General features: G+C 52.0%; 1 protein-coding gene across 1 annotated transcript in view; it reads left to right on the top strand.

The window, feature by feature from the left end:
- The window catches only part of LOC119096559 (calcitonin receptor), a 151,871-nt gene that overhangs the window by 127,146 nt on the left and 7,225 nt on the right, over nt 1-17,500 (top strand). The window contains exons 12-13 of the mRNA XM_037219464.1: nt 6,777-6,818; nt 13,474-13,563. Of these exons, the coding sequence (XP_037075359.1) occupies nt 6,777-6,818; nt 13,474-13,563 (132 nt within the window). The remainder of the gene's footprint in view (nt 1-6,776; nt 6,819-13,473; nt 13,564-17,500) is intronic.

Below are 17,500 nucleotides of genomic sequence, written 5' to 3'. Positions count from 1 at the left end.
AACTTTGACCTAAGTGAGTTCACGTACAGTTCAACACGCCCTGTAAATTTGGTGTCTCTAGGCTTCTTAGTTCCCGAGATCACACGGGGGGGGGATTAAAATTGACCCCCTCCCTCCCGAGCGAAGGGTATTTAGCCGGCCACCCAGGGCGCGTGTTAATGTTAGACGTTTGAAAGGACTGGTGAGCTCGACCGTACAAAAGCGTTCAAAGTTTCCTCCGCTATGCTTGCGCCTCGAACCCCGCTTGCTATCTCAGAGGCCAACTTAAAGTCCACGTGTCTTGCGAGGTGACACAAGCACCTCACTCAGGCTACTTCTCCCGCCGAAATGGACACAAGCTGTAAACCCCCTGTCGGATGTGAGCTCAGGAAAACGTGTACCGCCCAACGCGGCGCCAACCCTGATTTTACCGTCGCCCGCCACCAACACAACAGCTCGGCTCGTGCGTTACGTCACGTCGCCGCCGACGCGCCGCCGCCTCCAGGGGCGGCCCCGCAGCGCCCCGCCGCCTATCTTGATCTGCTCGTGTCGTCCGCATCAGGCTCCGTGGTTGGAGCGGCGCGCCGGCCGCCGGCCCGACGCAGATTAGTCGCGGTCTGGTGCGCCGACGCGCCGCGGGATATATCCGCGGCGGGCGGGAGCGGAGCTCGGCAGCTGCAGGACCTCGCCGGGGCGGGCGGGAGCGGACCCCGGCAGCTGCAGGACCTCGCCGGGGCGGGCGGGAGCGGACCCCGGCAGCTGCAGGACATCTCCGCGGCGGGCTGGAGCAGGCGTAGGCAGCTGCAGGACCTCTCTGGGGTGGGCGGGAGCGGACGTCGGCAGCTGCAGGGCCTCTCCGAGGCGGGCGGGAGCGGACGTCGGCAGCTGCAGGGCCTCTCCGAGGCGGGCGGGAGCGGACCTCGGCAGCTGCAGGGCCTCTCCGAGGCGGGCGGGAGCGGACCTCGGCAGCTGCAGGGCCTCTCCGAGGCGGGCGGGAGCGGACGTCGGCAGCTGCAGGGCCTCTCCGGGGCGGGCGGGAGCGGACCTCGGCAGCTGCAGGGCCTCTCCGAGGCGGGCGGGAGCGGCGCGCCGGTCGCCAGCTCGACACAGATTAGTCGCGGTCTGGTGCGCCGACGCGCCGCGGGACCTCTCTGCGGCGGGCGGAAGCGGACGTCGGTAGCGGGTAGGAGCAGATAGGAGCAGTAGGAGCGGACATCGGGAGCTGCAGGGTTCCTGACATCTTCGTGGTGCCGGGGCGCCAAGCGCCGGGGCATCTTCTGGCTTACCCGGAAGTCAGCTTCACGGCTTCCGGAGCAAGCCGGAAATCGATGTGGAAGGCCAGGATGGCGAGAACGCTCTGGCGCTGGGATGGCAGCGTGCTGTGGCGTTCAAAGCAGCGTCTCGCGCGTGCTGTGGCTGGCAGGGTCGTGTTGAGCGACCGTGATGCTGGAGGACGCTCAAGCGGACTGCACGGGTCGTTGTGGTAAAGTCACGCCGGCAGTGAAGGCAAATCGTGCACAAATTTCGAACCACGTGGATTTCGCGGTGCTTGCGGTCTTGTTTACAGCCTCTTCAAAAAGCACGACATTCCTCTTTATTTCTTATGAAGATTTTCTGCAATACTCGTTGGTGGAACCGAGCTCAGTACCAGAGTTTTAACAATGTGCGGAAAAGAATGTCATGTTTTTCCACTAAATTCGGCCACTATTTAAATTGAGCGTCCTATGTTGCGATCGAAGTCTCTTCTGCTTTAGTCATAGGAGTTGGTAACGGAAGATGACTTCATTGCTTGGGTAAGCCCATGAATACCCATCTGGCATAGGTAACGAATAGGCTGGGCTGCAGTTTTTAAAAGAATGTTCGATATGGGTACGGATACGGATAAGATAGTTTGCGTAATTACAGGAAAATACTTCACGTAATGCTACAACATGCTGCTGCTCGTACTTCTTTTTAGTCAAAATTAGTTTCTTTCACGCTCTTGTTCGAGCTAATAGCACAATCAAATCAATTAAGGCGTAAACTTTCCTGAAGTTGTTCCGTTGATCAGAACTTAAGTGCCAGCAGAATCTGTTAAAAAGTAGAACAGAAATTAGAACTCAAAAGCAGGACTTACGCATATGGATAGGTAGCGGGTGTGTGAACTTATTAGAAATGGTCAGCGGATGAGTATGCGTGCAGCCCTTAAGGCAAGAGGTACATCGGGAATGAGAAGCCTTACCCGCGAAGGCCTCTAAGTGAAGTTAATTTAAGCCATGTAGTCTTGGATACGAAAGATGTAACGAGTTTTCGGAGAACGAAGTATGGTCGAATAATCTTAAGTGAATTTAAGCCGTGTAGTTTGAGATACGCTAGATGTAACGAGTTTTCGGAGAACGACCTGTGATCGAAATTATCATCCGTCCACCCTGCTGGTATTTCAACATCGGTACCTCACGGTTTTGTAGCTGGTCTGTATGCGATGCGTAGTGGCTGCGGCTAAAAATATGGTCTGCGTTTTTATTATGACCGGCGATTTGTAAGCGGCGAGCGTCGGATGAGCCTTGTGGAAATCGGCGCTGCCGGATAAGGGGAATGACTTGTTCACTACCGTCTGGTCAAATACAGATTTTCTTATATGCAATACAATCATAACCAGCTAGGTGCCATTTCGAGTTGGGAAGGGGCAAGACCTGATTATTCCGCCACTGATCGCCAGACTCTCAGCAAATCGCTCAAGGCGAGAAAGGAGGGCCAGTGATGTGAAAACCAAGGTGGGGAGAGGGGTAAGTCCCCAACGTTCTACAATTTAGATTTGACCCAAGGGAGTAGACCGGAGGTAACTAACCAAAATTAAATGGGTATCAGCCTCCTCCAACCTGGAAAAACTGCTTTGCAGTGTTATACCGGTACAGGTGTACGTTCCGAAAAAAATGTGGAGGTCCGCGGACGCCACCTCGGTACAATCCACGGACGTCAGTCCGGTTCAGTCAACGGACGTCAGCTCAGTCCAGTCTACGGACGTCAGCTCGGTCCAGTCCACGGACGTCAGCTCGGTCCAGCCCACGGATTCAGCTCGGTCCAGTCCACGGACGCTCCCGGGGTTCCGTCTGCGCCGGCTGTTGCTTGCTCCGGTAACCACCAGGCGGCAGCACAGGCAGGCGCAGCAATAGAAGGCATTTTCCTATCAGCTGCGGTAGCCTGCGGGGTATATTGGAATAGTTATCCCCAACTTAGTCGCCATTCGGATCCTACAGAGGTGAAGTTTTGCTGGCCTGCGTCCCCTGCTTAAGAGTTGGCTGACATCTGAACCGTATCGTATTCATGCTTTCATTACGCTGTCTTAAAATCGCGGCAAGACTTAACCAATGCACGTTTGCTGAAGAGGATTTCTCCTCCCCAGAGCCACGCAGTCTTCTCTTTGGTAGCATCCTCCCGACCCTGTCGCCTCAGCCGACCAATCCTCCTGATTCCATCTCACACCACACATCCACGGTGCGATCACGGAGGGGGAGGGGGAGAGGGGGGGGGGGGGTTACCATGCCGACGGGGCGTCACCGTCTCCGCCGCCTCGCGTCAGCCGCCATCTCTGGGAGCGCTCTTCTGAGGCTACTGCGGCCCCCGCGGCACCGGGGCTAGGCTGGGCTCCGACATGATTCGACGCAAGTCAGTTGAGCGTAACACAGCCGTTGGAACGGCATTAACTTCCCGCGCTGAGCCACGTGGCTCGTTTAGCACCGCGGCTCAGAAGCCATAAGTGCGAATCGAAGTTGGTTCTCAGCTTCTGGACGCACATTCGAGATTTGTGCGCTGACGTGATGTAGGTGCTGCTAGTTGTATGTGCTGTTTTCATGGTAGAGAAAGAAATGAAAGAAAGAGAGAGAGAGAGAGAGAGAGAGAGAGAGAGAGAGAGAGAGAGAGAGAGAGAGAGAGAGAGAGAGAGAGAGAGAGAGAGAGAGAGAGAGAGAGAGAGAGAGAGAGAGAGAGAGAGAGAGAGAGAGAGAGAGAGAGAGAGAGAGAGAGAGAGAGAGAGAGAGAGAGAGAGAGAGAGAGAGGAGAGAGAGAGAGAGAGAGAGAGAGAGAGAGAGAGAGAGAGAGAGAGAGAGAGAGAGAGAGAGAGAGAGAGAGAGAGAGAGAGAGAGAGAGAGAGAGAGAGAGAGAGAGAGAGAGAGAGAGAGAGAGAGAGAGAGAGAGAGAGAGAGAGAGAGAGAGAGTGTGGTCTTGGCTGGCGGGGGCGTTCTGCCGTCTCGTTCCACTTACCCTGCGAACTTCTTCGAGTGACTACCGGCCTCCCAGGACGCCCGTTGAGCACCAATTACTGCGGACAGCGAGCTCGGTCCGACACGTGGTGGGTACAGGCCAGCACCAGCGGGTGGTGAGCGACGCGCCGGTGTGGTGACGCCCGCATTAGACCGAGAATGCATCCGGCAGCCGACGACATTCCCCTCCCCTTCCCCTCGCACCGTCGACAGCGCCCGGGCCGCTGGAGCGAAGGCAGCAGCTTTCGGCTGCGGTGAATGTGGTTCGTTGACACTGCACTTTCTCGACGCGGCTTTGAGAAATCGCGTCAGGCAGCTGATAGCTGTGAGGGGTTTGGACGTGCGCGACGACAAACCTGCCGCGGCGCTAGCGGACGCAGCTCTTCTGACGTAGCATGCCGACGCGCGTCTCGCGGCTAGCTCGTTATCCCTGAGCCGTCCGCGGATCTGCACCTAATTATGCTGGCCATGTGTGCAGCCCCGCCGCCGCCCAGCGTGGTGGCGCGGCCAGTAATGGCGCGCGGGGCAGATTGACCTCGTAAGCTGCGCTCCGCGTGCCTGCATTAGACATGGCTGATCGATATAGGCGGTCGGCCGAAAATCCGTATTCGACGTCAAGGCCCCTGCGGCCCGCCGCGAGCGTGAGAGACCCTGAGCGATGCGCCCGGCCGTCCCGCCGCGAGCGTGAGAGACCCTGAGCGATGCGCCCGGCCGTCCCGCCGCGAGCGTGAGAGACCCAGAGCGATGCGCCCGGCCGTCCCGCCGCGAGCGTGAGAGACCCTGAGCGATGCGCCCGGCCGTCCCGCCGCGAGCGTGAGAGACCCGGAGCGATGCGCCCGGCCGTCCCGCCGCGAGCGTGAGAGACCCGGAGCGATGCGCCCGGCCGTCCCGCCGCGAGCGTGAGAGACCCGGAGCGATGCGCCCGGCCGTCCCGCCGCGAGCGTGAGTGCAAGATGAGCCAGCTTTGAGCACGACGAGGCGTGTGGATAACGAGCAGGTCAGAGTCACGCTAGTAGCCGAAGAAGCTGGTGGGGTCTCTGAAAACCGCTGAGCGTTTCATTATGGGGTTGTCGGCACGCGAGCCTGTGACCTTTCAGGAAACTCGCCACTGGCCGCGGTTTCCGTCAGGGTGTGGCGCCGCTAACAGCCCGAGCAATTATGCGCTCCGAGAAATAAATGACCTTACTGGCTGTCTATTAAGTACGCAGAGCGTTTTTCATAATCTTAAACTTTCCTTCCTTTGTAAACGCACTGGTTACGCTCGGCGATGTTTATCTATCCCCTTCCCCTGGATACGCTGCGTCAAGTGCAACGCCCAAAGAAGTTACGTATGTTTGTCCCCCTGATTGAGCTATGGATGCCAAAAAAATAACGGTTGTGTTCCTTGACATCAAAGCAAGCCACCAGCATCTGCCTTTAAGAGTTTAATTTGCTTTTTAAAAAGATGCATCATTATTCTAACCGCACCCGAGCTTAACTTATGTAACCTAACCCTTCGCTCCCTCCTCTGTTGCTCCCTCCTCGACTTCCCCCTCCCCCCCCCCCCCCCTCCTACGCGCGTACCGTAATTTATGGACAGCCTCTTACAGCTGTAATACACGACTGGCTCGGAAATAACCGGGGGGCGGGGGGGGGGGGGGGGGGGGTCGGAGCTGGCGGGGGGCGGTGTCGTCACCGGCGAGACGGCCTGGCGACTCACTGCCAGCAAGCATACGCCGCCCTGGTGCAATATGCTCAGCTACTGAAATACACAGACTCGTAGCGAGGAGAGAAGCGGCTGATAAGTAGCACCACGATGCAATGATTGTGAACCGTCAGCAGGTTGAATCAGTGCCGTCGTTATGAGGCGGCGTTTTGGCTGACCATGCTGGACCATGCCGGCCTTTTGTTGAATACTTTGAAGGCCGATGTCTGTACAAGCCGAACCGAGCCAACCATGGCCGTGGTCCGTGGACCCAGGCTAGTGCAGCGGTACGGTGTGGGTACCAGGCTGTTGGAACAGGTGGTATGCATAGCAGGTAGCTCCACTAAGGATTGGCCAGTTGATGGTGGACACGTTAGCAACGAAGGAGCATTTGTGGACTTACCAAGCGCGTTAGGCTTAATATGTCTTTTTTTAAATAAGTGACACGATGAATATTGTTGGTTCCTTTCTTCGAAATAGATTCGAACTTTCGAGCCTTGGAGCGATACTGAACTGACTGAATCAGCTGAACCCAACTTGATACAAAAACAATGTCGCTTTCTATCGACATCATGCGGTCGCGAGATTTGTAAAAAAAGTGTGCATTTTGCGCAGCATGTGGACACCTTCTGCTCTAGTCAGCATACTAGAAGACAAGCATGCACTTCATGTGTGTTTAGTGCTGTATTGCTGGCTTTTCAGCCTGGTACCTGATAGCAAATAGCTCAGCGGCAATACCAGACCCTTTCGTGTATGCGCGTTTACCAACAAATGCATATAATGTTTTCATGCGCCCATTGTGGTGGGTACCCCACCGCTGCTTTGTTGCGATGTGATTGTTCTGCACTTGTTCTAACAACAGTTCTGTATTCCAGGGATTCTGCGTGGCCCTCCTGTTTTGCTTCATTAACGGAGAGGTAAGCCTTCCATTGCTTCGCGCGTGGAATTTGTGTTCAGACTTTCGCGAGTGGAATTTGTGTTCAGACTATCATCTTCATCTGATGTGTTGGTTTGAACATACCTGAACACAGGGCGGAGGACGCAAATTCGAACAAGTGTCACATTGGCGGCGCTTGTGCTTCGTCTCAATCGTTACATGAAACTGCTCTACCACTGTTCTCTAAATGGAATACCTGATCGGATCCAACGCAACCAGCTTGCGTGTTCTTCAGGCAGTTGTATCTATCGTAGCGACGACAAAACCTGAGGATCTCCTGTAAGGAGATCCGCCCGGCGTCCGCGAATTCTCCTCAGCCGTCCGGTACCCCAGCCGAGAGCGCGACACACGGACGACCTTAGGGGCGACGCGTCTCGGTGGGCACGGCTCCCTGGCCCCAGCGGGACGTGCCGAGGGCATCTCCCGCGTCCCGGTGCCTTCCGCTCCCTGGCCGCGGGACGTCCGCTTCGGCGCATTTGGCGCAGCCCCGAAACACATCAGCTGTCGCGAATCCACTTAGCTCGCTATTCGGCTCCGCTTACCCGAGCAGAGTGGCCGCATTAGGCGCCATAATTAATCGGCTGGAATGCGCCGACCCTTCACGGCAGAGCGTGGCGGCCGGAAAATTAGGCGCCTGTTAATGGCCGCTCTGAAAACGCGCGCATAACGGCAGATTAATCTGGCCTGCGGAGAGTAATCGGGTTGGCGGACAGGCCCCCGCGCGCTCCATCCGGGTGGTGGGGAGGGCTGCATTGATGGAATTCGCACGTCTGCGGCCGTGTCCGCAACGGAAACGGATTGCCACGGAACGTCTTCAAAGATTGACATCTGACACTGAACGAATCTTTTAAATGCAGCAAGAATTTCAGCTGCTTTTAAAGGGCTCGATTTTACGCAAATGCGGTCTTCTCGATATGCGGCGTAGTTGTCGCTTTTCGATTCAGTTGCATGGACCGGAATTAACAAAAGATGCTGTAGATTTCATGTTTCCAGAAATTAGTGAAATACGTCAGTTAGATGGGCATCTCGTCAGCCTCGAAATGTGCAGCATAATTTAAACATTGAAGATTTCACGAGGCATCATAGTGCGAGGCTGTTCAAATAATTAAGGTTTTTACCCTTTAGTCTCTAACGACATATCGCTTATGAACGCGTTCGTCTGTAATGTTTTGCAGGTATTTTAGACCAGGTTTGTAGATGCGCTTATGTTAGAGAAAATTGCAGTTGGCTAGCAATAAGTATGATTACACGTTGTGGAGACTTATGATATCAGATCTCTTCCTGCTGAAACTTTCCGAAACTCTTTTAGAAATAATCGGTGGTATGCATGGCGCAAGCGCGACAAAACAAACTCCTATAAACTGACCTCGTCCTTATTTATAAGCACGCAGCAATCACAGGGACGTGCACAGAAAAAACATAGCCGACATTAAATGATCATTGAACGAAATAGCCCCCAAAGCCCGCCTTGCTCCACATAGCAGCGAAGCAAACAGTAATACGCCGCCTGCATCCAACGCTCCTGAGCGATTCATGTGTCTGTTTGCTAGACATAGTATCTCCGTAGAATTTGGAATGAGTTCTATATAAAAAGTCCCGCTTTGCATACAAAATATATTCTGAGATCGATAAATGTAGCTCCGCTGAAAACGTACCAGCACGTTAATCCAGCGCCAAACTGACTACTGGCAATTTGCATTTCCTTGTTTAGCTGTTAAACTCGCTGTATTGCATACCAAGGCTTCACGTAAATAGCGAAAACATGATAAACAATATGTCGTATAAGCCAGAAGTCGTAAACGGTTTACGATGCCCAGGTGATTTTTTACTGCTACAATCCCTTTTAAACACCAGTTGTGTGAACAGTTGCTGACGGCAACAAGACTGATGTCGGCTACGTGCCGGGCGGAGATCGTGTTCTGCTCCACTCGAGGGGTGTGGTACTCTCATACTAATCTCTAAGCAATGCGCGTGGACAAATAATTCAAGAGAAGCTGCTAAAATAGCGGGTATCGTTGTGATAAGGATTGATAAATACGGACTCTGGGAGTTAACACGCGCCCGGGTGGCAGGCTAGATACCCTTCGTCCGGGTGGGGGAGGGGGGTGTGGAGTGGGGGAGTCAATTTGACCCCCAGCTGAGATCTCGGGAACTAAGCAGGCTAGAGACACCAAATTTATAGGGTGTGTTGACCTGTACGTGAACTCACTTAGGTCAAAGTTTCAGATTCTTAGCGTTATGACCTTCGGGTCAAAAAAGGTAAAACAAGGTAAAGTTCCAGGTTGGTCTCCAAAGTGCACCCAGATCCTGGATAACCGTTTCTAAGAAAAAGGTGACAGTCTCATTCCAGGTCAGTGACCTTGTTTGAACTTTTGAAGGTCAGGGTGACCAAAATCATACGAGATTGCTCTGAGTTTTGCATTTGACAAAGCGACAAAGATTACGCTAGGCAGTATATTCCTAAAACAAAATGTTTACCTGGGTCATTTTAGGTCAATGGCCTATTCTGACCTCTGAGAAGTCCATGGAAGATGTATAATGCGGTTCCTGCCATCAATAAATTCGAAATGAGCACTAGAAACTATCCCATACAGCGAGCCCTAGAGTAATAAAACAGGTTGGTTTTGACCTTGGGGTGACCTTCACACCTGACCTTAGGTCATTTACTTTGCTCATTCAACTGTTGGGTTGCCTAAAAAAGCATCTCAGAGATGTATGGCTTCGTCTAACACTTCCGTTGTTGGATCAGATTGAAGGATTCTCTAGGAATTGCCCTCGCTGAACCCATGGTCTGACTTTGACCTGCCCTCGGTCAGTAACCTTACAAAGTACATTTAAATTTCTGATGCCAAACGATCTGCTATTCGATTGTCTACAGCTATGTAAAATTTGGCGGCGTTACGCCACGCCGTTCGGAAGCTATTCTGAAAACACCTTCGGGGGGGGGGGGGGGTCAATTTGACGCAATTTGACCCCCGAAGTGACGCATTTCAAATGAACCTGTTACCCAGCCGTTTACATTTCCCAGAACTTAAGTTGTAAATAATGGAACCGTTTCAAGAACATTCAGACCCAAACCTGTCGTTTTGCACTACGCAGTCCAAAAGTAGTGTGAATAAACCCATTTAGTACAAACACATTGTGTAGTATGTCTTGAGTATCTACCAGATATTTCGCAAACCTCATGTCCGTACCCCTACCTATACCCGTAATTTTCGCAAAATCTGCGCGCAACCTAACCCGTTACCCATTTCATATGGGTGTCCATTAGATTACTCAGCCTGTGAAGTCAGTAAAGTGAAGGCAGTGAACTTGTTTGTTTTCCATTACAGGGACTAAAGTTTACAAAGAACTTGCAGCGTTTACTGCGGTGAATGCGCACAAGAGTCTCAAGGCTTGCAAGTGCACCTGCCAGCCAGTCATAAACTTATCTGATCGGTTCTAGTCGCAAGGTGATGTAGCTCATGGAGAAAAGTACTTTCCCCAAACCAGTCATGTAATTGGAACATGTTTTCCTTTCTGGCCTCCTATCGCAGACAGCTGTAAAATTGTAGCAGTTACAATACAGCGTAGCCTTGCATCTTGTAGCACCATACGTACACTCGCACACTTCTTCAAAATCGGTGTCGCCGAAAACATACTGAGTGTTTTCTCATACTTGTCATTATCACTATTTTCGAGACCTTTTGTGGCAGAGGAGTCATCTTTACAATGTACGTCCGCTTATGCGTTGCATTTGATGCCCTGTAAGTAACGTAATTTACATGCAATACACGCTGATCGAACGGGGTGCAAGCTAACCATCTATCGCAAATTTCAGTGCTGCGGGGATTCCGAGGTGCCACTTACGGTGATCTGCGATGAACAAATGCTTCCAATTATGGGAACATCAATTCCGGCTTAGATATCACCGACTCATCTATAGCTCCAGGGGTGTCTCGCATGGCCGACTGGATGCCCGTTTATCTCCATTACTTCGCCAGTGTCACCCGGGCTCGAGGTCAACGCCCCTGTCCACAAGGTCGGGTCACCGAACTGGCGGCGGGTGTCGGCATGGATCGATCGCGGCTCACCGGGGTCATGTCAGGTGACGGCCGGCGGAGTCATTCTCTCTGGCCGGGGGTAGCAGGGTCTGGTCCGGTCACTAGTCACCGGATCATGTCGGATAGTGGTGGCGGGGTCATCCGTGCTCGGTGGCAGATGGACGGAATCCTGGTCATCAGGCAACAGATGGCAGGGATCATGTCGGGTATGAGCGGTGGGGTCATCACGTCAGGTCACGAATGACAAGCCATCATTTGGAGTCACTGAGGTGCGTGAGGTGAGATCACTGTGTCAGGTTTCGAGTGGATGGGCCATCCTGTCGCGTCAGAGGTGGTCGGGTCATCAAGTTGAGTCACGGGCGGCGGGGTCACCGTGTCGGGCCGCGGGTGTTGAGGTCGTTCTGTCTGGTCAGAGGTGGTCGGGTCATCGAGTCGGGCCACGGGTGGCGGGGTCACCGTGTCCACGGCCGATGTCTAGCGAGCGGTACACTATTTCCGTCGGCATTTTGTGCAGTGCCACTGCAGGAAGACTCATCTTGCGAGAAATGCTGCTCCAGGGAACGCCAAGTCTGCCGCCTGGAACTCGTGACAAGAATGCAGTGTAATTACATCACCCTGGTGCAGCTGGGAAAACATGTATCTTTGAAAAGACCAGCTTACATCTAAAGGCGGCCAGAAAGGGACCAAATGTAATTGAACTGTGTGAACTGGCGGCTGTCCGGTTCCGCCAAAGAGTAAATGTCAAATACAAATAAGATAGGAAACAGTGAATAGCAAAACTGTGCGAAAGGCGTAACTGTCGCACTGAGCATAATGTCACACTTATACTAATCACGATATTTCAACGCCGATGGTCAAAATATTGTGTCTGATAGCATTGCGCCCATCTTACATCTTAACAGACCAGGAATAGCAAATGGTTTAACTGTTTGAACGCTGCTTGTGGCAACACCACATTCCTTAACTAATCGGCGGCATATGGGTATCCTACGGTGAAAGCGGCCTTGCTTCATTTGTTGGTTTACAGTTTTGCGCATTTGGCCAGCCCGTTACAAACATGTGTGTATGGCGCGGTCGGCCGCGGTCGGCGAGCGTACCGCGGTGGCCTGTATTATCCAACAGCCGATCGCAGTCTGTCCAGCCTCCGTGTGACGCCATCGTTTACGATATGCTTGGGATAGATCCTGAATGCATTATGTCCCGAACTGAACGACTTCGAGCGCGGGACGCAGAGTTTGGCCTTAACCCATGGAAGACGTGACCTGAAAGGCCCGATGAGCTTTTCCGGGAATACTAGTCACTTACGGGATTGTACGGACTCCCTTTCTAAATGGAATGCAATCTTATAGCTTACTTCAGCTGCCATTGACCTAGAATAGTATTAAAAGAGGGACCAGTGCTTTGTTGAGATCATTTGCGTCGCGCTTCAAAATTATGTGACCGATTATGCACGGCTCGCGTAGATTGCACGCTTAAAAGACTTTTCCTCCACTGATTTGCCGTATCATTTAATGCTACGTAATGATACAATCCTGGAAAAAGTGATGACGTGCTGGCAAGCCTAGGCACGCAAGGCGTGCCCTGTTAACCTGGCTGGACATGCCAGAAGTTTCAACCACTGACGGGCTCTTATTAATATGTGGTTCAGTGTAGCCGTGTTCTTCCGTTATGCAGCCTGCCTCTCCCACAGTCATGGGCCATATAAATTCTCGAAAACGTGAAGAGGGAAGGCAGAGGGAGAGAGTGGGGGAGAGAGCAAGGGGGGGGAGGGGAGGGAGGGAGGGAGGTGAGGAGGGAGGGAGGGAGGGAGGAGGAGGAGGGAGGAGGAGGAAGGAGGAGGAGGAGGAGAGAGAGAGAGAGAGAGAGAGAGAGAGAGAGAGAGAGAGAGAGAGAGAGAGAGAGAGAGAGAGAGAGAGAGAGAGAGAGAGAGAGAGAGAGAGAGAGAGAGAGAGAGAGAGAGAGAGAGAGAGAGAGAGAGAGAGAGAGAGAGAGAGAGAGAGAGAGAGAGAGAGAGAGAGAGAGAGAGAGAGAGAGAGAGAGAGAGAGAAAGAGAAGGAGAAGGAGAAAAATGAATAATTGATTAATCCTACCTGTGCTGTGGTTCGCCAATCAGACATCACTTGAACTGATGCTCAGTGACTTAAAGCTGATGAGCTTCCTCTTTCTCCAAAGATCATAAGAAGCCTGCCCGGTGAGATCTATTAAGGATGTGGTATCGCACGTCTCTTTGCGTGCTGCGATCTGGTCATATTTTTTCCAAAATGTCATGCACAGTGAACCACTCCCTTTATCAGGGAGATGAATGAAGCCAAGCTTTTGCTCCGCTGCGCCTTGGCCCCAGGGCGCCAGCACGACCTCCGCAGTGAACAGTGGTCATTTAAAGAGCGCGACGATTTGCGCCGCGTTCACTTCATCAACAAGGGAGACAAACGCTAGTCGTTCGCTTACCCAGGGGCAGGGGAGTCATTACGAGCACAGCCCTGAGTGGTTGCTTGGTGCAGCTGGGACCCACAGAGTGTAATACAAATGTGCCTTGACTATCGATCAGGTGTGCTCTCCCTGTCGCCACTACCGTCCTCTCTCCTCCGGCAGGTGCTGCAGCAGTTCAAAAAGAAGTGGCAGCAGACGCGCAGCATGAAGCGGAAGCCGTCGCACAACTCGTACGCCTTCACCACCATGAGTGTAAGTAATGCGCTAAGGAATGTGTACAGTGCACTGGTTGGCCTGTGCAGAGTGTGATACCGGGCGTGCTTTTGAGCTTGTGCACAAGTGCAGTACTCAGGTGGCGGGGGCGTGATGCACTAACAAACTTGAGGAAGGTGGTGCGTTTCGTGTCAGCAGTGCTAACTTCATCTTCATGGAAGATCCAATTTGTGCCCTGTGCTTCGACATGAACATTTCCCCGACGTTGTATGCCGTTCGTGTTGGAGTCCTGTGCCGCTTGGTGGTATGTCGCTGGGGTTCAGGGAGCGGCTGATGGGTGTTGTGACGTCCCATCAGAGGTGACGGGTGAGCAGCAGCGGCGACCCGCCTCCCCCTGCCGGGGACCCGCCGCCGGGGCTGTCGTGGGCCGCTCGCCGCGCTTCAGAGTGCAGGAGCTTTCAGCTGGACCAGCTCTTGACGGAGCCCATATCCTAGACGACATCTGAGTGTGCATATGCGCAGCGAGGTGCGGTGATGACCTGATTTGCGACATTGCGTTCCCGCGGAGTCTTTTTGCCGCCCGCTGATTCCCTGCGGAACGGGCATCGGTCTCCGCAGGCTGCGGCAGGCGTTCATATGCATGTCCTTCGATGTGGCCAGGACGGATTTGTGAGAGTGTCATCTGCCTCTTCATTTCCTGCTCTTTTGATTGCGATCGCATCTGTTTAGGGCCGGCGCACAGGCGGATCCGGAGATGAGGCTGAATATTGGTGTTTCTAGCAGGGAGCTTTTATGCTAGGAATAGTTTTCCCCCAATATCCCAGTATGTACCAGGCAAACGACGATGTCAAACAAGCACTGGTGAACTTGAGGAACTTCGACGTTTCTGTTGTGTTCTCTTAGTCACGATTACACAAGGTTAACCAAGACACCCACATTAAAAAACTAGGCCTATTTAGATGCACAAAATGTCCGAATCTGTGCAGAAACTGCCCATAAAAGCATACAAAAACGATCAATCACTTGAGCCTTCGCATCCACACACCCGGCATACGGCGTCGCGCCGAGGCTGTACGAAGTACGGGCGGCTGAGCCGGATGAGCGCGGTGACTTATGCCGAATGGAAGGTTCGGAAACTACTTTCCACGATTATCAGGTATCAAAATCCTTGTTCAAACGTCACGAACGTTGCAGCTATTCAGGCTTGAAAAGGAGCGTTCCACATTTGTACAGGGTTTTTAACTGAAATGGGCGTCTTGATGATCATTTGGCGCAGTTCACAGCCCTGCCATTCTCAAGATCCAAATCAATTTAGTTTTTGAGTTACATGCCCGCGAAAATGTGTAGACCACTACTTGCAGACTATTTGAAGGTCACCCCGGCATCTATGGAACCAAAAAAACGCCATTCAAACCCTGTCATTTCATTGTCCATGCGGTGATCAAGGCCAAGAAGAACGTGAAATACTCACAAAACGGTATTTTCGAGTCGTTCATATCTAGCGTTCGTGAGCACTATTTCCAGACATAACGGGCGTTATTTGGTTCGCAATTAATGTTATGCAAGCTACGGCGATGCAATCAAACCATGTCGTATTAAGGAATATGTTGGCGAGGCAGAGAAATTGTGTTGTCTAGAGCAGTCTTTTCCACAAAAATTGTACCATTAGTTGTATGTTAGATTGTTTCATCACATCTGATGCTTGCTTTAATATCTTCAGATGCGAATATTCCCTTTATCGTCTCCATTCCCCAAAACACCGTTGTGTGCCAAATGTTGCCCAATGACAAGCCGAAGGGTTTCGGTGACCTGCATTGAGTATTTACAATTTTTATAAGGATCGAAAGAACTGGGCATCAGGCATCAGCCACATCGAAAGGAAAACTATTTTTAAGCTTCTAGAACTAAAACAACGCTCCTCAAATAAAGGCCTAGAACCAAATATGTGTCTTCCAGCTTCAGAAAAAGATAACGGATGTGCAGGGATCGATCGATATCGATCTGGATACAGATGTGCAGCAATTCTTATACTTAAAAGTTAATGGTATCTCGACCGCCCCCGAGACTCCAGCGTCTCCAGCTGGGGTAAGATCTGCAGCACATGTACTAAAGTTCCGCAAATGTGTGGGATTTTGAAATGAGCTAACCGTTTTAAAGATCAGTTAGTGCATTTCACAGTCATGCCTCGTGCCCTGTCTTTGCGGGCTATACGTCGTCGGATAGGACAGTTTCAGAGTGGCAAACCAGCAGGACCCAGGACAGGACAGACGTAAGCGAGCGCCGAAGCGTGCGCGCACGGCGGACATCGAGCGCCGAGTGGAGGAGCTGGTCTCCGGGGACCGGAGAAATAGCCTTCAAAACATCTTCAATTGCATCAGCAACAGCAAGGCCACAATAAGACGAGTGCTGAAACAGCTGGGGTCCTCGAGTTTGAGCTGCTGGCGGGTGCCACACTGCCTCAAGCACAGGAACGAAAGAATGCACGCGCGGAGGCTTCACATGAAATAATCGTTCGGTATGAGTCTTGCTGTCCATAACTCAGGGGCTCGATAGTCACTGATGATGAGACATGGAAAATTTCTGCGACCCATTGATCAAAACCGAGACCAAGAAACAGAGGAAAGCCGGCGAGAGAGCCCTACCTCAACCCAGGCCTAAGGCGCGCGGATGGGAGGGTTATGTAAATACGGTTTTATGCGACACAGATGGTACTGCCAGCATCGACTTCCTTCCATGGATGACGTGCTTTGCCCTGCGAGGTACGTTTGATCTCTGAAGACTGATCCTCAGAGTCGTGACCAATAAAGGACTGTCCAAGCTGGACCCTAAATTTCAGCTCTATCACGACACGACACCTCATACATCCCACGAGACGGCCACGAGTCGTCCATATCTTTAAGAAGATCCGAAGTCTCCACGAACCAGCACACGGCCTTTTCGCTTGGCTTGGCCACTGCCGAATTTTTCCTGTTCCCGAAACTCAGGAAACCATCGTGAGAAGAGCAGTTCCTCACCGCCGAGGAGCTGGAATGGCTCGTGCCCCGCGCGCTTGGGGATACAGTACAGGAGAACTCGATGCGACGTTCAGGACATGAAGGGAATGGCTTCGTAAGTGCGTACAACTTGGTGGCGAATGTGTTGAAGTCTTAGGCATGTTTTCATGCTTTGTGCTTGTTACTAACCTTCAAAATACCTCCAAAGGTAACTAAATGACCTTTGTAGTTCATCGTTGTGTCTGCGTGTAAAGTTTGTTATCGGACATTTCGGCAATTGCTTAAAGTCCACCTGTCAATGAAATATAACCGGACTGGGCTAATAATACCCCTGAAAAGTCGAACAAGTCTTGAGAAAAGCGTGATGGACGGGCACTAAAGCTGAGTAAGGAGACAGGAGCGCAGTCTTGGAAAACCCCTGAGTTATGACGTGCATGGTGCTATTTACGACCTTTGATGAAGTACTGAGTTGGAAAAAGAGGAAAAAGTTGTAAAATCGTTTTTACGGACCATGACTACGGCGAGTACGATGCCGTTTGTGGAAGTACGCAAAGCTTTCCGTTTTTATACTCTAATTACTGTTAAATGTAATGCTGTGCAAATATCATATTTCGAATCTCTTAATAAGGATTAACTCAAAATGGAAATGATCGGTTACCAACTCATAGCAAAGTAGGATAAGGAAACGAAAGTCACAGATGAGCAAGTCACGTTGCACATGCATAACCCAACCTGGGACAGTTTTAAATAATATAAATTTTCAAATCATATTGCCGTTATTGCTGCGCAATTGACTGCAATATCAGCGACGTTCCAAAAGCTGTTCAACCGCTATAGGGGCTATGCCTTGGGGTTTGCGTGTGCAGACTGAATTCATGTTGATATACAGTACTGTGACTGGACTAGTCCCATCGTACCAGACCTATGTTGTCCAAAATCACGGTCAAGTCGCCATATTCTGAACCGCCTCGCCAGCTGTCCGC

Source organism: Pollicipes pollicipes, unplaced genomic scaffold, assembly GCF_011947565.3.
Source record: "Pollicipes pollicipes isolate AB1234 unplaced genomic scaffold, Ppol_2.1 Scaffold_4295;HRSCAF=5057_pilon_pilon_pilon, whole genome shotgun sequence".
NCBI lineage: Eukaryota > Metazoa > Arthropoda > Thecostraca > Pollicipedomorpha > Pollicipedidae > Pollicipes > Pollicipes pollicipes.
Note: the sequence above shows the minus strand (reverse complement) of the source record. Positions and strands in the feature narration are given on the sequence as shown.